Genomic DNA, 24,397 nt, shown 5'->3' with positions numbered 1-24,397 from the left:
TTCAAATACTACAAGACCACTGAGCTTTCAGGAGTTAGTAATCATTATCGAACTTTTCTTAAGCAACTAACGGGCAAATACATTTTCTGTAGTACGTTTTTCAATTGTTGATATTGTCTCTTACTCAGGAAAAACTGGCTAACAGTTCAGCCTGGAAACGAAGTGCTCTGAATGTTAATCTTTATCAATTCAACTGTGTGGGTGTCTTCTGGCTCCACGGGTCATAAATGAGCTGCTATGTGGTCATTAACAGAGTTAACCAAGCAACATCTGGGGGTCTCAATTTGCTCCTAAGATAAAAGTTACATAAAAAATTTAAGTATTGTCTTCCTTTAACACTTCTCTGTTTCAGGTTTCCTGGAAACGGATCTGCAGGGGTCCACGCAGCACGGGGCTGCAGAGGTTCTCTGAGGCCCGCCACGGCGGACGGCCCTGCACCACCCCTGCTGGCCTGACGCTAGTCAACTCCGTTCAAACAAGCAAGTCAATTTCTAAAACGTTATGGCGGCGTCACCACATTAAAAATTAAGACGGCAATGATTTTTCCACCTACATCTTGCTGGACGTGTAATGTGTCCATCAAATGTGCGCTTAAGGATAAGGAAGGAGAGCGTGGACCCGGGAGCGAGTCCCGCCCTCACACATAAAGCCGTGACAGACATCTCACCTGCAGGTCACTAACGTTCTGTGACGTTTTAAAGTTAGTACTATACGACGGGACTGTTTTGCTGAAGAGAGAACAGGCGTATGTAAACAACTGGAAATTCGGCTGTTTTTGGAATGCTATTTACATAAATGTATACCCACTCGACTACTGGTGAAATTAAGACCAAACAGCTGATAGAGGATTCTACTTCCGGATGAATACGTATCTACCTGTTTGGAAGGATTCTACTCTAAACTTTCACTTCCTCATCCGACTACTCGGTTTCCTTTATGTCCTCTTGATCTGAAGTACTGGAGATGTCGTCATCCGTCTGTTCTCCAGAGAAATACAACATCAGTGCGTGCGTCTTGTGAGTTATGGTGACCGTGCAGGGGCCCTGGGCCCAGGGCTCTCCATCTACCTGCATTGGCATCATCGAGCACTTCAAAATCAACTGGTAGTAGGGGACAAATAATTAGAAAGACGTCAGTTCCCAAGAGCTCAGAAAGGTCTTAGTGAAATTATCCACAGTCCCTTCACTTTTCTTAGGGACGATTCTTAACATTCCGTTCTTGGAAAATCAATCTGAACATCTCTCTATTCATCAACTGTTTAAGGGATTCTTTTGTACTGAACACTTTGTTTCTTCCCCATCACACAGAAGCTTTTGGTGGAGGGTGAGTAACAGTGGGGGTGGAAACCACTGTTTGTTTACTTTTTAGAGAAACAAAATTTTAAGTTAATTTATTTACTTAGAGAGAGAGCACACATGTGCACAAGCAGGGAAGGAACAGAGAGAAAGGGCGAAAGAGAACCTGAAGCAGGCTCCCCGTGCCGCCCGTGCAGAGCTCGAGGTGGGGCTCAGTCCCATAAACGCTGAGATCACGGCCTGAGCCGAAATCAAGAGTCGGATGCTTAACTGACTGGGCCACCCAGGTGCCTCCGTGCACCGCCGCTGAGGAAAGCTGTAACGTGTGTATCGCTCGCTACGGATCAGCAGCCTAGAAACGGGACTCGCTGCGCACGTACGACACGCCGAGCGGCGTCTCACCTACCCGCACTGTGTGTGCTTGTCCTATTCGGAAAGGGTTTGCCAGTTTCACCTGAATCTGAGCGCAGTGGAAAGACCCATACACTCCAACGACCTCCAGCAAGCCGTCGTCATGCCTACAGTCGGAAAAAGGACACACGTATCGCGTGACGCAATGAGGTAAGATCAGTCACGTCAGGACAAATCCTTTTTCACAGAGGTGGACAATCAACTTATTATTTAATGAGGTATTCGTACTAATGAGATATACAAAGCAGAAAAACTTGAGAAACATTAACAGTCTATCAACAACGACAGAGTGCTTTAAGAAAAATTTATTTACTTTGAAAGAGGGAAGAAGCACAAGTCAGGGAGGGTCAGAGAGAGGGAGGGAGGGAGGGAGAGAGAGAGAGAGAGAGAGAGAGAGAGAGAGAGAGAGAGAGACCCCCAAGCAGGCTCCGCACTGTTAGTGCAGAGCCCAATGTGGGCCTTGAACCCACGAACCATGAGATCATGACCTGAGCTGAAGTCAGACGCTTAATCAACTGAGCCACCCAGGTGCCCCAGACTGCTTTTTTTTAATGTTTATTTTTATTTGTTTATTTTTTAAATGATTCTCCACAATCTCTTGTCTTTTTAAAATTTTTTACTGTTTTATTTATTTCTGAGAGAGAGACAGTGTGAGCAGGGGAGGGGCAGAGAGAGAGGGAGACACAGAATCTGAAACAGGCTCCAGGCTCTGAGCTGTCAGCACAGAGCCTGACGCAGGGCCGAAGTCAGACACCCAACTGACTGAGCCACCCAGGCACCCCTATGTTTTTTTTTTGAGAGTGAGTAAGAGAGACAGAACACACGCGTGTGAGCAGCGGAAAGGCAGAGAGCAAGGGAGAGAGAATCCCAAGCTGGCAGTGCAGAGCTGGGCATGGGGCTCAGTCTTATGAAGCATGAGTCCATAACCCGAGTTGAAATCAACAGTCGGATGCCTAAGTGACGGAGCCACCCAGGCACCCCAATAACAGACTGCTTTAAAGAAAAGTGTCCTAAAACACATGTACATACCTGGCTAGAGGGTACGTCTCATCTCCCATCCCTTCCCACAGTCTGCAGCCGCCGCCCCAGTATCCGATGTTCAGAACTATAATACCTTCCAAACTGGGCAGTTCTACTCGCTCACCATCCAGTTCTAGCTTTAACAGAACACAAGTAGTTAGTTACTACAGGGCATACTGTTCTACACACACCCACTAATCACGCACGTCCTTCTGCACACACGCAAGAGGCAAGAGACACACGTGTAGGAGAAGACTGCTTCCTCCCCGCCCTCCTCAAGGAGTCTGTCTTTCCCACCTGTTCAGTGGTTATTGTAAGAATTATAACAATTTCATTTTTTTTTTTTAAATATTTTTTTTTAATGTTTTATTTCTAGGAGACAGAGAGAGAGACAGTGTGAGCAGGGGAGGGTCAGAGAGAGGAAGTCACAGACTGAAACAGGCTCCAGGCTCTGAGCTGGCAGTCAGCACAGAGCCCGACGCGGGGCTCGAACCCACGAACTGTGAGATCATGACCTAAGCGAAAGTCGGACGCTTAACCAACTAAGCCACCCAGGCGCCCCAACAATTTCATTTTTTTAACCAAGGTAAAATGGCAGTTGTTGTTAAATCTCATCTTTTTCAGGCCGTATCTAATTTGCTGTTCCTGTAGCACCTGACACTCCTTCCAGACCTACTCCCTTCCTTCACGTCTGGGAGCCACACCCTCTTTGTCCGGTTCTTCGTCAGTCACTGCCTCTCGCCTCTAGCTGTGTCCTAGGCTCCTCTCTCTTCTCAGGCTGCAGACTCTGGATGGCATTAATGGCTGTGTCGTTAATTGCCATCTCGGTGCTGACAGCTCTATCTTGCTGGTCCAGGAAAGTGAACCGGGCCACCTGAAACTCCCGGGCACAAAACTGGGTTAACTCAAAGCATCTTTGCTGCGGCCCCTACCAACTACTTCCCAGGAAAGGGCACCACCCGCTAGGCCTCAGGTGCCTAAGCCGGAAACCTGGGGGTCATCTTTGATTTCCTCGCCTTTCCCCCCTGCTTCCAGGTCCATCCTCTCTGTCACTCCGGACAGTACCGAGTCCAGCACACCCTCAGCTCTGCCCTAACGTGTTCCTCTCTGGCCTCTCTCTCCTCTTCTTCATCTCTGTCAGAGCAGGGGGATGGGCACTTATGAAATGCAAATATGTCATCCCGATTACAGCCCTCCAGTGCTTGACTCGAGCTCAGGATGAACCCCAAGTTCTCTAATGGGCCAACAGGGCCCTTCTGAGATTTGGCCTCTGCTCCTGCCACTGTCCCTCTGTCCGTCCTGCAAGTTATCCTCCAGCTGGGACTCCCTCGAACGCATCACGTTCTCTCTCACCTCCGGGCCTCTGCACACTCTTCTTAGCCGAGAACAATTTCCACCTCCTTTTTAGTTCTGCCATCTCTTATGGCCACTTCCTTCAGAAAGACCTGTTACAGCCACTTTCCCTAGACAGTTTCTCCAGCCCCTGGTCAGGCACTGCTCTCATTTATTCTGATACGAATGAAGACCTACTGGGGCGCCTGGGTGGCTCAGTCGGTTGGGCGTTCGGCTTCGGTTCAGGTCATGATCTCGCGATTTAGGAGTTTGAGCCCTGTGTCCGGGCTCTGGGCTGACAGCTCAGAGCCTGGAGCCTGTTTCGGATTCTGTGTCTCCCTCTCTCTCTGCCCCTCCCCCATTCACACTCTGTCTCAAAAATAAATAAACATTAAAAAAATTTAAAGACAGAAGATCTATTTATTCTTGTATTATCCTGATCACGTCACCTCTCACACTGTACTGCAATGTGGTTTAAATGCTTTCCTTCCCCGACACTGTAAACTCAGCAAGAGCCAGGGATTATCACTGTATCCCTAGTACCTAGGACAGTGCCTGGCATTTTGTAGGTGGCTTCATAAATAATTTTTGTATAAATAAGATATCAGACAACACAATGAAGTGTCACTGTGTTTGCTGCCCATTCCACCAATTCTATCGAAGCCTAGGATAAAGGAAATGTGATAAAGTGGATGGAACTTTTTTTTTGGACTAGTCTTGCCATTCCTCCTGCAGCATGGCCACAAAGTCCGTGAGCCCAGCGTCGGCCTGACTGCTGCAGCCTTGCTTGGGTCACGTATCGTCAGGCTCCTCACACCTCCCGCTCACTCTGCTCTCTCCCCCTCTCTTCCCCTTTTACTCCTTTTACTAGTTTTTTAGGCTTCTCTGTATTAATGGTACTGTTAACCATTACAGATTCTTTCTGGAAGCAAGCAAGGAATATACACAAGACTTGGCCATATCATGTCAGGGACACTGTAGCAACAAGCACTCATTAATATTCTGTTTTTAACACTCCTACATCTTGACTTTGCTTTCGTATCTAAGAGAGGTACATCACAATTGTTACATAAATTAAACTTTGCATTTAAACTTCCTCTGAGAGTCAATGACGAGTCAGGCACTATGTGAGACTGCTTCACACCTGTCATCAGGTATGAATACCGGCTGCTCAGTATCCGGTAAGCAGACTGGAGTGAGATAAACCTGTGTTCCAATCCTGGTTATGTGTGTACTTGGGTAAAAGGCATAATTTCAAACAGTTTTCTCTTCTGCATAATGGCAATAGGGTCATGCCTGCCTTGTACGACTGTGGTGACAGCTTAGTGGGGTAATGTGTATAAAGCACCTAGTGAAGTGCCTGGCCCACAATACATATTCCATGTATGTTAGTAAAATACGTTACCAGAAAATTCAGTATTTTGTTAAAATAAGTTTATAATCCAGAGACCACCTAAAACTTTAAAAGCTTACCTCAACTTTTTTATTCAAATCTTTACATTCTTGCACCAAACAGTCTTTAGTTCCATAGAACAAGTAAACAGCCTGTGAGAAGTGGACAGAAAACGGGATATTAAAGCAACCTAACAAGCTCGTAGGCAAGACAAGACACCGGACCAACGTTCCCTGATGGGACCGTCGAGTCCGGCTTCCTTACGCTGCACTAGGCTCTCGTAGGAAGAGAGGACACATTACTTCTGAGCTGAATTAGCCCATTCTTCAGGGGAAATGTGAGATAGGAGTGTTTGTGCCTAAATGCTGCTTTCTCCTGGTATCATATAAAATGTAAAAAAGCTCCATTTTATAAAGAAATACTGTATCAAAATTAGAAAATTCCACCTGTTCCTAGAACTTGAGATCACTTAATGAAAGGAACACAGAGGGGCACCTGGGTGACTCAGTCGGTTGAGCGTCCGACTTCGGGTCAGGTCATGATCTCACGATTTGTGGGTTCAAGCCCCGCGTCGGTCTCTTTACCAACAGCTAGCTCAGAGCCTGGAGCCTGTTTCAGATTCTGTGTCTCCCTCTCTCTCTGACCCTCCCCTGCTCATGCTGTCTCTATCTCTTTCTCAAAAGAAAAATTTAAAAAAAATTAAAAAAAAAAAAAAAAAAGAAAGGAACACAGATACATCTAATGGACACTTATAATCACTTCCGAAAACAGAAAGGTCGATGGGGTCTCTGAGATGTTAATTACTAATTGTACAAACAGCAGCCTTTGCGGCCTTAGCAACTGTATTAGTAAGAGGTGACTATTTGTAAATTTGAAATATTTGTAAAACTGAACCAGGAGCAAAACTGTTTTGCATTTAATTTTTACATCTTGTTGCTCAATCACCAAAAGCCATAAAAATTCCAAAATGAAACTTCCATCAAAGGAATCACTTATATTAGGAGTCAGAGTGAGGATCGTAGGTAAAAGCCATGGCAAACAAACTGCTCCTTCTCATTCTTCATCTGCATTTCGGAGCTTTGTTCTGAAGCCAAAGGAATCTATTCTTTTTTCCCATTCATGACTTCACCAAAACTTCATCCTGCCTAAAATTCTTTCCAACGTCCGTTGGCCTTTAAGTAAGATAAGCTCTCATGTATTCATTTAGTTGCTATTTGAGCAGAACGTGATGTAAAACATTCTCCGAATTTTACAAAGCTTGTCACAGTTACAAAATCCTTCGGTAAAGCACATTTAAGGATCTAATTTGACAGTCTTACACAAAACAGAGCAGGTAAATGTTTCCATAAGTAAGTTCTTTCTGAATCTACTTGGAAGAGTGCTAGATATAATTGAACTATTTTTACTGTACCTTCGGTGATAAGCAGGAAATGTTATTTTATCCAACACACCTTATTAAGAATTCTGCTAGAAAACAGAGATGGTGCCTTCTCGCGATGAGCATGAAAATTGAGAGCCATGAGAGCATCAGGTCCAATAGAAAAATAGTTGTTCATTGTGAATTCCTGTGAAAAGGGCAAAGAATAAGCAACTGCAGTGTGCTTCAGTCTAAGCCTGTGACATATGTTAAATATGTTAAGTCTTAGTCTCTATGTTCTTTATGAAAATGTAATGCTTTCTGCATTTACATTTCACTTAGAGCTGATGCTATCCAGTGAAGTTTCCAGAAATAAAGCTTCGGTTCAAAGGCCGATAGAAGCCTTATAAATTTCACTCTGCTGTTCTTGATAATATGCTGCACCTCAGATCTTAGTATCTAGAAAGGCTCTGCTTGGCACCCAGGCCTCTCCTGTGTTCCCATTACATCTGCTTTTCACTTTCATTGCAACGCTCAGGGTCTCAGTTTCTATCCGTGTCAACCCAGGATGTGGGTCCTTGCTTCATTTATCTCCCAGCCCAGGATGAGTTCCTCAGGCTCCTTCTCCAGCCCCGGCTTGTTGCTGAGCGCCGCGCCTGCGTTTCCAAACCCCTTCCAACATGCCACAGCTTCCAGGCTGATACACCCCGAATCTAACTCCTTTTCCTCTTTCTCAAACCTGAAACTCCTTTTCTTTGTATCTTGGTTGATGTCATTCCCACATATCCAGCGGCAACAGCTAGAAATCTGGTATAATGTGTATTTTCTCTCTTGTGTTAATATCAGTCAGCGGCCCAGTCTCCATCACTTCCGCCTCTACAATGTCTTTCCATTGTCTTCTTACTAAAAGTCCTGTTGTTTTGCCCTCGTCCAAGTTTCAGGGTTATTTTTGCTCTACCCCCAGAGTATCTTTTAGAAAACACAGAGCTGATCTCTGCCTTATTTGCTAACCATGATTTGCATCCCCAGGATCTATTTCCTCTGCCAGGAAAGTCTTTTGTTCCTTTTTCTGTCAATCTAAATTGTGTTTACTTTTTAAGGACCACCTCACCCGTCTCCTCCCCCTGAAACCTTTCCAGCCCAATCTGCCTCTACCAGGGAGGCACTGCGCACACTCACAGTGTGCTTTCTCCCACAGCCCTCTTTACAAGCCCACTTGGGGGCTGAGCACGTGGTCTCTCTTCTGCTCTGTAACCAGCCCCCGGAGGGAGTAAGCACCTCCACGCCACATGTGTACAAAGGGGCACTCCCTTCCGTCTCCTGAACCACTTGCAACTGAGGCCCAGAAAACATACCTTGGGTTTCCTTAAGTTGTAGTAGCCTTTATTTGTTACTTGAACTTTCCATCTAAAATACAAAAGTTAAAAAAAAAGTAATTATTACCAAATTAATTGCCAGTTAACTTTGGATGCCTGTAGATAAGGTACCTTTATTAAAATAGCATTTGAAAAAATAAGCACTTCTAAGTGACTACACAAATTTTGAGCTGAGTACTCTACCTAACGTGACTTCAGTCCTTATGTAACAGAATAAAACCCCAGCATCGTGGATGAGTACAATTAACACATTCTTTTACACTTAAATTACATTTTGTAAGTAACTACACAAGTCTTCCTTTCTAGACCAGACAGTATTCCTGAAGCTCCAGAAATCCACCTTTTGGAGAAAGTAAAACTCACCTATCTAGCTTGATTCCATCTGCTTCCATCACATTTCTTAAGACCTGAGCAACTGGGATCTCTCCCGCGTACCCAGTGCCCCAGCCCAAGGTATTGGACAGATCATTGCCTGTTCCCAGAGGCAGGACTGCGACTTGTGGAATGTACTTTTCTTGTCCCTAGAAAATGGAAGGTATGTGTTAGATTTTTCTCTTCAGATGATTGTAGGGTAATGTTATTTGGCAAAACTTATAGACCAAAGCAAGAAAGACACAAATATAACAGCTGTATGTTGTTTTGCTGAAGGTTATAGGAACTGCTTAATCATAATGTTCAAAACTGGTAATGTCGGGGCGCCTGGGTGACTCAGTCAGTTAAGCTTCCGGCTTCAGCTCAGGTCATGATCTCACAGTTTGTGGGTTCGGAGCCTGCTTCGGATTCTGTGTCTCCTTCTCTCTTTCCCCTCCCATGCTCACCGTTTGTCTCTCTCTCTCTTAAAAATAAACATTAAAAACAAAACAAAACAACAACAAAAAAACCACCTGGTAACGTCTTCTAATATTCATCTGCATAATAAAATATATAACCACAATATTGTATCCGTAACTCAGAACTGTTCTGTGAAGGGCCCGCAGGTCTTAAAGGTTGATACCTTAATCTTCATTTCATCGACTGCGTCCAGGACCCAGCCCACAGTGCCGTCCCCTCCACAAACAAGCACCCGGGCCGAGTGACAGGGAAGGAGAGTGCAAAGTTGCAGGGCTTTGACAGGGGGGGTTTTAGTTACATCAAAAACCTAGAAATGAAAAAAAAGGAAAACTTATTTTTTCCAACACCATCTTCCATGGGTGAGGATGACGTCCCCCCAGATGAGTACGGATCCGGTTAGAGAACAATGCTGGCTACGAAGTGTCTAATTACATGCGAGACTGCTGATACTCACTGCAGCTCATCCGGACGCTGGCCCTACTTGCAACGAGTAAGCCTCTTTCTATGGACCAGGAAGTTGAGGTGCAGCGGGGTTAAATAAGTTGCCTGTGATTTCCCCAATATGTAAGTGCTGACATTCAAATTCAGTCCTAGAGTCTATCCATTATATGACACCGCCTCCTTCCTGTTCACATGAAACCAGAATGTGCTAAGTTCACCCTTAACGAGCACTTCATATTTTATGATGTAGTTTTCAAATCCATCGCTAGCACAAGTTAGTGCACATTTCTGGAAAGCCATTTTGCAACATACGTACAATGGCATAAAGATGCAAGGACCCTTGATATCTCTAATTCTGTAAATGATCTAGGAAAATATTTCAAAAACCGAAAATGCCTGTTTATAAAGGTATTCAGTGTGGCATTATTTATGGATGTATAATTATGAGACAAACTCAACCTCCAACAGCAGGAGCCTGGATAAACGGGATAAACCCATTCAATTAGCTACTTTCAAAATTTCAGGTGTAACTGTGAAGACCATATCACACACGGATAAATACTCTCTACGTACTGCAAACCATACACATTTTAAATCTAGATTATTGTTATTGCAATGTTAATATGTAGACGCACAGACAATGAATGGAAAGAACATGGACAAATGAAACCGACTGGTGTATTTGTGTGGGGGAAACTGCAGCTGATTTTCTTTCCTTTTTTATTACTTTTATAATTTCCTCAAGTATGTATGGTTGAAAAGGAAAAATACAAATTGGAAGAAAAAAGTTATCCCATTTCTGAGTGTTACAGGAGTTGTTTATAAATGTTTTCCAAAGCAGAAGCTGCAAGCGCGTAAACTCTACGGTGCAATCCTTCTACTCTTATCGTTTAAACTGAGGTACCACTTACATATATGGAAATGCTCACTTAAAGCGCACAATTAAATGGATTTTAGTCAGTTTACGTAGCTGTGCAACCACCACAATCCAGCCTCGAGCACCTTCCCTGCTCTGAGAGGGCCCTTCGTGTCTGGCTGTGGTCCCTGCCGCCTGGAGCCCTAGCCTCAGGCACCCCCTCGCTCCTTTGTTTCTGTACCTTGGCCTGTTGTGCACAGGTCACATAAAGGGACATACTCAGTGGGTCCTTGAACCTGGCTTCTTTCACTTGGCACGGTTCTGAGGTTCATCCACAGTAGTGTGTATGGGTCGCACCTCGTCCCTTCCTATCACTGAGCGATACCCCCTGGGTGGTTACACGTCTGGTTCTGTCAACTCACTGGCGAATGGACAGTTGGGTTGTTTCCACTTTTTGACTATTATGAATATCGCTGCTACGAACATTTGCATGAAAATCTTTGCGGGACATATGTTTCATTTCCCTTGGGTAGACTGCTAGAAATGGGATTGCTGGGTGGTATGGTAAACATATGCCTGACTTTTTAAGAAACTGCTTCACTTTTCTAACGTGGCTGCGCCATTTTATATCCCCACCAAGATAGCACCTCTTTTTGCATAAAATTGAATGGCATGGTACTTTTATAATTCTTTCCTAAAATCAAGTGGTGGCCTGGTTTGAAGCATTAACCACCATTACAACTTAGGGAAAATGAAAAGCTAAGTGTGAGAAGATTAAAACGGAAAAGTTTTCTCTTTAGTTACCTGGACTGGGTTTAGGAGGATCCTAAATTCTCCCAGCAGCCCTTCTCCCATGTTCGTTCCGCTACGAGAGTTGGCCAGGATTATTAATGGGCTCCACTGCTTTCCAAGCTTAGAGGCCAGCTAAAAAAATTAATGCAAGTGAAAAGGGTTTAAGATCTCAAAGATGGTGAGCAATAAATGTTTCTTTTTTTTTAAAAAATGTTTATTATTGTCGAGAGAGAGACAGAGCCCGAGCAGGGGAGGGGCAGAGAGAGATACACACACACACAGAATCCGAAGCAGGCCCTGGGCTCTGAGCTGATAGCACAGAGCTTGACGCAGGGCCTGAACTCAGGAACCACAAGATCATGACCTGAGCCGGAGTCGGAAGCTCAACCAACAGAGCCACCCAGGAGTCCCAGCAATAAAATTTTTCATTTCTTGGTAGCGATAGTGCTATATAAATATGCTGGGAGAAAAACAGCTATCACACTACAATGAATATATAAATCAAAGAATTCTAAGAATGGAAAGAGAACTTGGACATGAATAACTTAACTCGCACTTAATGTATCAAATTTCTTTCAGCTTATTCTAGATGAGTCACCTAGTGATGCATGGATACTCATGTGAGAAGGAAGGAACTGAATTTAACAAGGTAGCCCATTCTACTGCTGAATCAAATTGTTAGAAAGTTTGGACTTAAAGTGAGCTATGTTTCAACAACTTGCATTCATCGTTCTAATTTTGCGTCCTAAGGCGGCCAGAAATAATGTTATTTGTTCTTCCATGTAACTGTTGTGCTCCAACACCTGAAGCATTGTATCTTTCGTCAGTCTCATCTCCTAGGCAACCCACTTGACGACCTTTCGACTGTTCACAGCATGGACGCAGATGTTTTCTGCTCTCTTACCCTGGCTGTCCTCTGGATATAGTCTAATGTATTTTAGTTTGCAAGGCTTTTTTTTTTTTTTTTAATTAAAAAAACTTTTTAAATGGTATATTCAAATAGATTTAAGAATCCAGATTTATGGGCACCTGGGTGGCTTAGTCGGTTGAGCGTCTGACTTTCGCTTAGGTCACGATCTTGCAGTTCGTGAGTTCGAGCCCTGCGTCGGGCTCTGTGCTGACTGCCAGCTCAGAGCCTGGAGCCTATTTCAGAGTCTGTGTCTCCCTCTATCTCTGACCCTCCCCTGCTCATGCTGACTCTCTCTCTCCTAGAAATAAATTTTAAAAAATATTAAAAAAAAAAAAAAGAATCCAGATTTATACAAAGCCCAAAGTCAGATGAAATTTGTGTTTCTCTGACCTAACCCTTTCTCTCCCCTCCCTTCTCCTCGCGGATGTGAATGGGAATGACGATGTTCTACAGCTTTACTTTGTGATTCTCAGCCCTCTTGATCTTAGATTGAAATCAGATACATTAAGGGACTGTACATTTAAAAAATATCTATCATAACATTAAACATAATGTTTTTAAATTTTAAAATGCCTTTTTCTTTGGCAGGAATACTGTCAAAAGTGACATTTAAGATATACAATCCTAAACTGGAAAAGGCACAAAACTGAATTGAGATGAAATAGTTCAACTATTTTGGCATAGTCAAGTAGGAAATGCAAATTTTTACAGTTATCCCTTAAGAACCACAGAAAGACTGAAAAACACATTTAGATTGGTTTCCACACATACATGCTGCAGAGTGTCGTTGACGGTTTTGATATTCAAATTATTTGTCAAGGCATCTCATGCTCCAAATAACATGAAGTTCCAAACAGAAAAATTCTGTTAGAACAACATGTGAGGAAATTCCAGGTTTTCTTTTCACTGATAATAATAATGGATTTCAAATCTGCCTGTTTATCAGAACTGTCTGAAGACCTTAAAGAAATCCAGATTCCTGGGACCTACCCGAGGCCTCCTAATCAAACCTGGTGATGGAGGTAGACTCTGGAATCTGCGTTTTTATTTTTTTATTTTTTTAATTTTTATTTTTAAAATGTTTTTATTTATTTCTAAGAGAGAGAGAGAGACAGCACGAGCAGGGGAGGGTCAGAGAGAGAGGGAGGCACAGAATCCAAAACAGGCTCCAGGCTCTGAGCTAGCTGTCAGCACAGAGCCCGATGCGGGGCTCGAACCCACGAACGCGAGATCATGACCTGAGCCGAAGTCGGATGCTTAACCGACTGAGCCACTCAGGTGCCCCAGGAATCTGCGTTTTTAAAAAGCTCCCCAAGTGATGCAGGTGCAGCAGGGATTTAGAGACCCGTAATAGAACATTTCCAATTTCCCTTTAGACATGAAGGACTTAAGAGCCCACCCTGGCGGCACTCTCGAAGCACCGGGCAGGGCTCTACCGCCCATGGTAACGATTCTTCCCTCAATGCCGACATAACTGTCGCACACGGACTCGAGCAGCTTTGTGAAAATCAATTCCATAAGGAAACACGAACTCCGCTTACCACCGCATAATCTGTTTTTTTGTCCTTCCGCATCTGATTAATAGAGGTCAGGTAACTTGGTGGAATGATGAGATTTTTGAATTCTCCAAAATCACACTTTTCATTCCTTAAGCTGTTTTTCATGCACTCGTCATGTACTGTTTTCTGACACCAAATGCATCTGAGGGAAGAAAGAAACAAAGACAATAATTAATTTTAAACTGTAATTTCACAGACGTGCAAACTGATCCTTTAGTAATCTTACCACTATTGGGCATAAAATCTAGCAAACAGAAGATTTATAACTATCTGCACAGTGATAATGAACAATAAAGTTTGAACAAACTTGGCAGTTTAAGAGTGTTTTTTATGACTAAAAAACCCCGTCATTTTGGAAAAGAGAGCGCACGCATGCACATGTGAGTAGGGGAGGGGCAGAGAAACAGGGAGAGAAGAGACTCCCAAGCAGGGTCCATGTTCAGTGCAGAGCTAGATGCGGGGTTCAATCTCCTGACTTTGGGATCATGACCTGAGTTGAAATCAAGAGTTGGATGCTCAACTAACTCAGTCATTCAGGAGCCCCTAAAACTTTATTTTTATTTTTTTTAGAAAGGGGGTGGAGAGGGAGGTAGGAAGGGAGAGGGAGGGAGAGAGAGAGGGGGAGAGAGAGAGGGAGAGAGAGAGGGAGGGAAGGAGAGAGAGTGTGAGTGAGGGAGAGAGAGAGAGAGAGAGAGAGAGAACGAATGAGCAGGGGAAGGGTGAGGAAGAGGGGAGACAGAATCTTAAGCAGGCTCCACACTCAGTGAAGAGCCTGATGGGGAGCTTGATCTCATGACCCTGGGATCATGACCCGAGCTGAAATCAAGAGTCAGACACTCAGGTGCCCCTAATAGTGATTTTTACATGTGGTCTAGGGACACCTGGGTGGCTCAGTCGGCTGAGCATCCGACTTCAGCTCAGGTCGTGATCACGTGGTTTGTGAATTCAGGCCCCACATCTGGCTTACTGCTGTGAGTGCAGAGCCCGCTTCAGATCCTCTGTCCCTCTCTCTCTGCTATCATGCTTTCAAAAATAAATAGGAAAAATTAAAAAAAAAAAAAAGCAAAGTGTGGTCTGGAGCCCCCCAAGATCCTTCCAGGACTCTGAGATTAAAATCATTTTAATATTAATAATAAGATGCTATTTCATCTTCCTTCTCTCAAGAGTGTACAGACTCAGTGCAGAAGCTGACAGAAGAATCTAGGTGGCCTCTAAACCAAAGAAATGTACCAAAAAGGTAAAATAATGTTCACTCTTTTTACTACATTTTCATAAAAATATTTTGTTACTTTAAAAATAAGTATTTAAACAATTTCTCAGTTTTTTTTAAAAAATATTTTTTATTTATTTCAGAGAGAGAGTCAGCATGAGCAGGGGAGGGTCAGAGAGAGGGGGAGACACAGAATCTGAAACAGGATCCAAGCTCTGAGCTAGCTGTCAGCACAGAGCCGGACACGGGGATCGAACCGACGAACCGTGAGACCATGACCTGAGCTGAAGTCGGACGCTTAACCGACTGAGCCACCCAGGCGCCCCAACAATTTCTCAGTTTTAATTTAGAACATGGTAAATGCCAGTAGGTATATCCACATAAACAAATGTGGGTCTAGAACAATGGTTTTGTATTTTAATTATTTGTGCATTGGTTGAAATAACATTTGTGAGGCCTACGGTCCTTGCTGCTTAATTAAATGCCCTACTGCCCTGGGTGTTTGTGTCCCTCAGGGTCCAGTCTGTCCAGTTTGAAAACCTCTTAATTTATGACCATCTGTGAATACTTTAGTAACTATAGCAAAACAGTCAATTTCTTGTTGGCAGTTAATACAAAACTAATCTATATGTTTGCATTTGAAATACAGACAGAAGATGTGTACAGATTTGCTTCTCTGGATACGAGCGTGAAACAAACAGAGAACAGTGCTGGTAAAGGTCCCAGGTTTCTATTATTAAGCTGCTAAGACTTTAATCCACTTACAGACAAGGCAGAGCTGACTGTACAGACAAAAGCAGGCCAACAGAATATAATGGTTATAATTAAATGAATTAAAAAAAAAAAGAGGATAAAAGTCTTTCGCCCAAGGTCAACCCTCTTGGATTTCTATTTTAAGGTTGTTTTTTTTCCGGTGGATGTTCAGATTTCTCAAATGATTACTGCTATTTACTCAGGAGTCCTATTTACTGCTGAAAGAAGCATTACCTGCACGATCCCTTAGACAGAAAACTGTAAAATAACTTGCGTATGTTTAGTTAATAGTTTTTTTCAAGCTAAGCTTGAGAAACTACAATAGATCACTTATACAGCCCAAGTAAACCACCTCTACCGTGCCATTAACTTTACAACAGGATACTGTTATTGAGAATAATCTGAACTGCGGACCCCTGAATTCTTTCTCATTGGTTTCCTCTGGGAAGAAAGGTGGGAGGAGAGAGCTGAGAACACATGGTCTTCATCCTATATCCTTCTGTACTGCTGTACTGCTTGAGTTTCTAAAAACCAGAATACGTTTGTCAACTACCTATATACGTTTTTAAAATTATGTTTTCAATAAGATAATATCAGCATATGCTTGAGAATTTAGAAAATACAAAAAGACACTAAATAAAAATCATCCAGAGACACTTAACTCCTCACTTTTTGCCATACTTTTCAGTTTTATTGTATAGAGATGTTTGTTTCTCCGTTGAGATATGATAGATGTATATCTGGACAGGACTTTTCTTTCCACATTATCATGAATGTTGTCCAATGCCATTGAATATTTTTAAAAATATGGCTTATACCATATCTATGGATATATCATAATTTAACATTTTAAAACATAACCATTTATTATTTTTTTAAGTTTTATTTATTTTGAGAGGGAGAGGCAGAGAGACAGGGAGAGAGGGAGAGAATCCCAAGCAAGCTCTGCACTGTCAGTGTGAAGCCCGGCAGGGCTTGATCCCCTGAACTGTGAGATCATGACCTGAGACGAAATCACGAGTCAGACGCTTAACTGAATGACCCAGTCAGGCACCTCTAAAAATTAGACATTTAGATAGCTTATTTTATTAAGTATAAACAACATAGTTGAACAATCACAAACATACATGAGATTATTTCTGTTGAATCCTAAAAGTCAAGTTACTGACTCAAAGGGCATGCATTTTCCCAAGATTCTTTTCAATATTTTTTTCGAGTACAGCTGACACATAAATGTACATTAGTTTCAGGTACACAATACAGTGACTGGGATGTGGTCTGTCTGTCCCGTGTGCTTGTTACCAGTGCATGGAGGGGTCTATCATGTCTAATGCTTGCTAATCCTACACATTAGTATTTAAAATGTATTCCTTGATAATTTGATAGAAAACAAATTTTCTTTTGTTTTAATTTGGAAGCCTCTGATCACTAGGTGATGCCGAATATTTTTTGCCTTCTTCTGTGAACTGATTCATGTCCTATATATTCACCTTTTACTAGGTTTTAATAATTGCATGCACTTTTTATCTATGTAGGATATCAACCTCTTTTCTGTCATATTTATTGCAAACTTCTTTTAATTTTCTTTTTAAGTTTACTTTTTAATGTACTTAAGTTTAGTTTTTGATGGATCTCTACTTCCCTTTGGGGTTTACGTAAATGCTTTTAAGCTCTGAAGTCCTTCAATATTTGCAAATTACTCACCTGTAGTTTTTCTCCCTTCCCACCCATTCAGCTTTCATATCTATGTCTTTAATTTAGTGCTTCTTCCAGGGCTACCGGCTCCACTGAGAACCTCCTGAAAGGGTCAGGGTTTCTTGGAACCTTATCCATCTGTGAACTAAGGGCCCCTGCTTTAATCCATTTGGAGTTTATTGTGGCATCTAGTGTTTTAGGAAGATCTCACTTTTTCCCCCAGAGGGTACCTGTCCAAGCACCATTCATAAAACAGTCCTTTCTGTCCCCACTGATTTGGGACAACTTTATCATTTACTACATGCTCATAAATTTCTGAAAAGATTCCTCTCACTAAAATGATGGCTGTTATCAGCCTGTGTTCTGTAAAGGTAGAGCCAAAATGCTTATTAGTTATTCAACGTTATGCTTTTCCTTACAAATACTATATTCAAAATTGAGACTGGTCTCTATGTATTTTGTAATTAGTGCTTAACCTGATTTAGATTTCAAGCCTGATGGGAAAACAAGACATTACTAATATAATGTCTTGATATTTTAGTTTCAGTGATGTCACTGACTAATTGCTTATCTTTTTATTTGGACATTTTAAACCTCCCAGAAGTCAAAAGAATAGCAAAATGAATACCCTTAAATGAACCCTTCACTCTTGATTCTTAACATTTTCCCCACATTTGCTTTATCTCTTTCAGTGTAAACTCATATATAGCTAAATCGTTTGAAAGTATTACGGACACGATGAGATTTTATCTTTCAATAGTTCAACAAGGATTTCCAAAAAACAAGGAGAGTCTCCTTACTTTTTAAAATGTTTTGTGTTAAAATCTTTTTTTTTAAGTAAACAGGTAAACAGTAAACCCCCTACATTCCAGCATTAATATCTTTCTGTAGTTGCTTTGTTACATTTCTCTCTATCCATTAATCCACCTAATTTTTGGTGTATGTCAAGTAAACTGCAGATATCAGGATACTTCCTAAATAGTTCAGCAAACGGGAATATCATTATCTAGAGTTCATCATTTATCTATAGGATTTTTCTTTTGATGTAAAATTTACACACAATCAAATGTGCAAATGTGTACATTTGCTGAGTTTTGACAAATGAACATTTTTATGTAACTAAAACCTTTATCAGGACATAGAACATCACCCTATGTGCCATTTTTATGCAGGTATATGACAGCTTTATTTTAAATTTTTAATGTTTATTTATTTTGAGGGAGAGAGAAAGAATGAGCAGGAAAGGGGCAGAGGGAGGGAGAGAGAATCCCAAGCAGGCTCTGCAATGCCAGCAGAGCCTGATGCGGGGGGTTGAACCCACAAACTGAAATGATGACCTGAACGGAAATCAAGAGTCAGACGCTTAACTGACTGAGCCACCCAGGTGGCTGACCGCTTTATTTATTTTTTTTAATAGTTTATTGTCAAGTGTGACCACTTTATTTTTTAAAAAAGAAGCTTCACAAGGGGAAAAAAGAAACTATTGGCAACACTTATTTTTTTTAAGTTAACTGTTCATGATAGCTTTCTTATATAGTATGCTAGAGGAGATGGCAGAACTATACATAAGGTTGAGATGTTCATTTATTTTTTAAAAATGTTTTAAATGTTTACTTTTGAGAGAGAGCACAAGTGGGTGGGGGTAGGGGCAGAGAGAGGGGGAGACAGAATCCCAAGCAGGCTCCAGGCCTCCAAGCTGTCAGCACAGAGACCAACTCGGGGCTCAAACCCACAAACCATGAGATCTTGACCTGAGCCGAAAAGTTGGACCTTCATCCAACTGAGCCACCCAGGCGCCCCGAGATGTTCATTTATGATACTCACACTGCAACAGGGATTGGCCAACTATAAATACGTCTGCCCCCTGATGTTGTCGATAAAGTTTTATTGGAGTACAGTGACACCCAGGCATTTATGTGCTGTCTAGGGCTGGTTTTGTACCATGACATACAGTGAGGTAAGTAGTTACGACAGACTGTATGGTCTGCAAAGCCTAAAATACTTAAGTTTTGGCTCTTCATAGAAAGGTTGTCCACCTCTGCTCTAGGAGATGATCTGGTATCTTTCATTGTTTCAGATAATTAATGAAATGAATAAATACATACTGACAGAACACAGATCACAGTTTAAGATCAAAGTCAAAAAAATATAAGAGACTCTTAAGTATGGAGGACAAGCAGAGGGTTACTGGAGGGGTTGTGTGTGGGGGGGTATGGGCTACATGGGTAAGGGGCATTAAGGAATCTACTGAAATCACTGTTGTACCATATGCTAACTAACTTGTATGTAAATTTAAAAAGATAAATCAAATAAAAATTTTTTAAAAAGATCAAAGTCAAGACTAAAGTGGCCAATGTAATTATTTGCTAAAAATCAGAAGCTTTGTTTCATTAATCAGTGTGTGTAGGGGGAAGGGGATAGGATGTAAGGAAGAAAAGGCCTTATAAGTAAAAAGGCACCTTAAGTTTTCTTTTTCTTAAAATTTTTTAATGTTTTATTTATTTATGAGAGAGAGAGAGAGACTGTGTGAGCAGGGGAGGGTCAGAGAGAGAGGGAGACCAGAATCTGAAACAGGCTCCAGGCTCTGAGCTGGCAGTCAGCACAGAGCCCGATGCGGGGCTCGAACCCACAAACCGAGAGATAATGACTTGAGCCAAAGTCGGACGCTTAACCGACTAAGCCACCCAGGCGCCCTGGCACCTTAAGTTTTCTTAACAAGAGATGGATTACTCTAAGGAACAAAGGTTTATTTAACAAATATAATGAATGCTTATAAGACAATTCCTTATTTTAGGCAGGTGAGAGTTAAGAAGGAAGAAGGGAAGGACAGGGAAGGAGTGATACGATGCTAGGTGTGGAGACACATTACAGCGGTTGGGGGAACACACACCAGAGAAAGAAACCTACAGGGAAAGGAGAATCTGGCACAGCGCCTGAAACAAAACACACAGATGCTCACCATGTGAAAGTTACATCATGACTGAATGAGTATAAATTAAAGGGCCTTTGTCACTTATTCTGCAGAGCTTAACTGGGCCACAGGCTTTAAAATCAGTTATTACCTGAGTCTTTATAGTCCCTTAAGTCTCGAGCTTCCATTGTGATACAGACATGGCAGGGGCCCCCGCCAGGGCTGGGTAAAACCCAGAGGGGCGGACTGGCTTGTGTTGTAAGATTCTAATAGATAGTTTATTTTCCTGAAATATCTCATTCCTATGGAAGGTCAGAGCATTCAGTAGCCCTGCATAACATTATTGGCTAAAACACAGGAGAACACTGCAGAACACGCACAACTTCCCTTTTCTCCTGGGAATAACCAACACTGCCTAAGTTACACAGAAATAATGCCCACCAGTGGTAAGGGGCTCTAGCAGGCTGGGCTGAGTATCTGCTAAGAACAAGCTCGTGAGAAAAAGATGCATCATCGCATTCATCGTGCACAAAGGGGAGGACACAACATTAAGGACAGAGGCTGGTGCTGTGAAAGGTACACACAACTTTAGAATTACCTGCAGGGCCTGCCAGAGCAAAGTCTGCTCGTCTCCAGCCCAGAAATCCAGTTCCTGATTCAGTGGGTATGAGGTGGGAGTACGGTTGCCAGGAAAATAGAAGACGCTGAACTGAATTTCAATTTCAGATAAACAACAAATAATTCTGGGGTATTATAAGTCTGCCCCAAATACTGCAAATGTTTTATCTTGTTTGCTAAATCTGGCAACACTAGAATTTGCATTTCTAACATGTTTCCAAATGATGCTAATACTGCTGGCCTGGGAAACCTACTTTGAGAAGCATGGAGATACCGGATATTACGTCATTATCAAAAAGGAAAACTCTGGGGCTTGGGGTGGGTAGATCAGGCAAGGGTTCTGGGAGGAAAGGACACAAGACAAGTCTCTAAGGATGCCTAAAGCTAGCCAGGGGAGGAAAGCCTTGAGAAAGGGAGCGGCAATATGAAAAGCTGAATATCTTAAGGAAGGCTTAACAACCAGCTGAGCGTTGCTGGGGCTTAAAGTTTAATTCAGGTGGTGCAGGTAAAAACCAGAAGGGCAGGCAGGGTCCAAAGGGCACATAAGGCCCTGGGCACCATGTTAAGCAACTGAAGTTTATACTGAAAGACCATCAGGGTAAGTGGCTGGGAGCAACTGAAGGGGTTTAATTAAGCAGAGGAGAGACTGGATCAGATACGTATTTTTTTTTTTTTGCAAATGCAATTAAAAAAATGCTTATTTATTTTTGAGAGAGAGAGAGAGAGAGACGCAGAGAAAGAGAGGGAGGCAGAGGATCTGAAGAGGGCTCTGCACTGACAGCAGAGCACCCAATGAGGGGCTCAAACTCCCCAACCGCGAGATTGTGACCTGAGCTGAAGTCGGACACTTAACCAACTGAGCCACCCAGGTGCCCCATGTGTTGTTGTTTTTTAATGTTTATTTATTTGAGACAGAGAGAAAGAGAGAGACAGAACAAGGGGGAGAGGGAGAGGGGGAGAGGGGGAGGGAGGGAGAGGGAGAAGGAGGGAGAGGGAGGGAGAGAGAATGAGTGGGGGAGGGGCAGAGAGAGAGGGAGAGACATAATCTAAAGCAGGCTTCATGCACAGTGCAGAGCCAGATGTGGAGCTTGATCCCATGATTGTGAGATCATGACTTAAGATGAAATCAAGACCTAGATGCTTAACTGCATCACCCAGGTGCTCCCAGATATGTGTTTCTTTTTTTTAAAAAATTTTTTAAATGTTTATTATTGAGAGGGAGAGAGAGACAGAGCGCAAGCAGGGGAGGGTTAGAGGGAGAGGGAAACACAGAATCCTAAGCAGGCTCCAGGCTCTGAGCTGTCAGCACAGAGCTCGATGCGGGGCTCGAACCCACAAACCACGAGATCATGACCTGAACCGAAGTCGGATGCTTAACCGACTGAGCCACCCAGGTGCCCCCCAGATATGTGTTTCTAAGAAAGATCATTTGGGCCAAAGATCAGAGCTCTATGATTATTCGCTAAGGAGTATCTGAAACGCAGTTAAAGATATTTATGGAAGCCACTTTTATCTAATTCTACACAGACACAAAGAAGGGAAGCAAATAATATGCCAGTCATGTCTTCTTTCCAACTAATCCCAGCTTTTGAAGACTAAAGCTTACCTATACAGAGAGCTACTCAATTTATTTAAAGACACTGGTAACCTAGCTCTCACTGATGCCAAAATCACAACATCTAAATTTGAAAGACACCAAATAAATGGTTATAAAACCCTGTAGTAGTTTAAAATATATCTTTTTGAAAATTCTAAAGTCTAAATTCTTTGTGTTAAACTGTTAAAAATAAGATTTAAAAATAGGTATTGACGTAACGGTGCGCACACTAATTTAAAAAAAAAAGGTTCTGACATAAACGAAAAAATACAGACGGAATACAAAAGTAACTTTCTACCTAGTATCAGCTTTCTCTTTTAGGTCTTAAATATGTTCGGGGCCCTTTCTACTGGTCAGAAATGAAACTCAGGACGGTGAAGATGTCCAGACTTCAGGCTGAGACAAGGCTAGGTGTCAGTACTCCCAACACTATGCTGGGGGTTAGAAATCCCAGACACCAGTTCTATTTTACCACCGCCTAAAATTCTGTCAACTGCAAATTGAGTTAAAGCAGATGGTCTGCAGGAGCGGCATCCCCTGTTATTATGAGTCTCTAATACCAGCAAAGGGCATTTTCAGAGAATACTTAAGAACATTCATGCGTTGTCCAACGTGTGTCTATTTAGAAGGCACTACACTATTCTTGGCTTAATCCAAGACTCTTGTCTAAGGCGCTTCCTGTCCTAGGAGGCCATGTGGCAAAAGGAGAACCCCTTTAAGTTTGGTCTTTCACCACAGCCCCAATATCTGTATTTGCAAAAGATAATTAAAGCACTGCCATGGAATGATGCTTGTGTTCACTGTCCATTCATAAAAGGACACTGGATCAGTTTTGTGAGCCTAAGGAAAAGTCAATTTGTCCATACTTCGTGTTTCTTCACCTAAAATGGGAATGATCCATGGTAACAAAAGCGAAAACGTAACATACGGTAGCTACGAAGTATGCCGTACTTAGAGACCTCTGGATCAAAGTCAAGTGCAGAGTTCTATTATTACCCAAAAGGGCAGGCTGGCTGAGGGGCGGAGGCTAGATGTATCATCTAGGCAAATGACTACTGCAAAGCCGACCTGCTTGTCCAATACCAGGGATGTTTACTAGCTTGCATCCTTGAAGTGGGCAGTTGAGGCCACTGGCAGAGATCAAGGTAGGTCTCTAGCGCGCTCCAGGATCCTGATCCCGACTCCTCTCCCGCATCCTGGGACACCGTGTACCCACAAATGCCGTACCTGTAATCGCAGAGCTTGGGCTGGCTGCCGCACTGCTGCTTGCAAACGACGCAGGAGCTGCACAGGGGCACGTTGCCCCGGATCCAGTGGTGGGGCATGGCGTCCAGGGCCCTGCCGTCGCTCTTGAGCATGATCTCCTTGCACGGGAAGCGCTTGTCGGCCTTCTTGAGGCAGCCCTCGTCCACGCGCAGCCCGCAGCAGTCGCAGAAAGCGCCCAGCAGAATGTGCTGCGTGCACACGCAGCAGTAGGTGGGCTGGCTGAACAGGTCCGTGTCGCGCCACCCGTGCTTGCTCTTGCGGAAGATGTCCCTGCGGTGCAGCTGGCGGCGGGACCGCTGGAGGCTGCACCAGAAGGTGATGAACACCGGCAGCAGCACCGAGCACAGCGTCCACAGGATCAGGTGCCCGTCGGCAAACAGGCCCTCGTAGGGCGCCGGCCGCCTCTCCCCTTCCATCTTGTCTAAGGCCGATTTCTAACTGGCAGACAAACAGGCGGGATCCTCCCGGGGCTCGCGGTCCCCGCTCGCCCGCCCTCCGCCTTTCTGGGGACACGGAGGGCGCCTCTGCCCGGGTGGCCCCGCGGTCTCCAAAGCGGAGCTCGGGCCGCGTCTTCCCCGCCGCGACCCCGGAGCCTCCAGCCGAGCCGCGCCGAGGGGGCGGTGCCCAGCGCTGTCACGCTCCTCCCCGCGCCGGGCACGGGGTCGCCCACAGGAAAAACGGACAGGCTGCCCTCCGCGGGGCCGCGGCCGCGGAGCTGGGTGCCGGGCCTCTGGGCGCGGTGGCGCACGTGGGCCGCGCAGCGCCGCCAGCCTT

The 24,397-nt window shown here is 43.4% G+C and overlaps 1 protein-coding gene across 1 annotated transcript; it reads right to left on the bottom strand.

Moving 5' to 3' along the window:
• Window positions 1-24,150, bottom strand: DGKE (diacylglycerol kinase epsilon). Its single transcript, XM_039241126.1, has 11 exons — window positions 23,585-24,150; window positions 13,556-13,715; window positions 11,117-11,236; window positions 9,179-9,322; window positions 8,548-8,705; window positions 8,164-8,215; window positions 6,903-7,016; window positions 5,532-5,603; window positions 2,736-2,863; window positions 1,702-1,813; window positions 1-1,100 (listed from the first exon to the last, which is right to left on the bottom strand). The coding sequence occupies exons 1-11, from the start codon at window positions 24,037-24,039 to the stop codon at window positions 921-923; spliced, it is 1,695 nt and encodes a 564-aa protein (XP_039097057.1). The 5' UTR covers window positions 24,040-24,150; the 3' UTR covers window positions 1-920.
• Window positions 24,151-24,397: the final 247 nt, after the last annotated feature.

The sequence above is a fragment of the Hyaena hyaena genome, unplaced genomic scaffold (genome assembly GCF_003009895.1).
Source record: "Hyaena hyaena isolate Hyena2069 unplaced genomic scaffold, ASM300989v1 scaffold_189, whole genome shotgun sequence".
Classification (NCBI taxonomy): Eukaryota; Metazoa; Chordata; class Mammalia; order Carnivora; family Hyaenidae; genus Hyaena; species Hyaena hyaena.
Note: the sequence above shows the minus strand (reverse complement) of the source record. Positions and strands in the feature narration are given on the sequence as shown.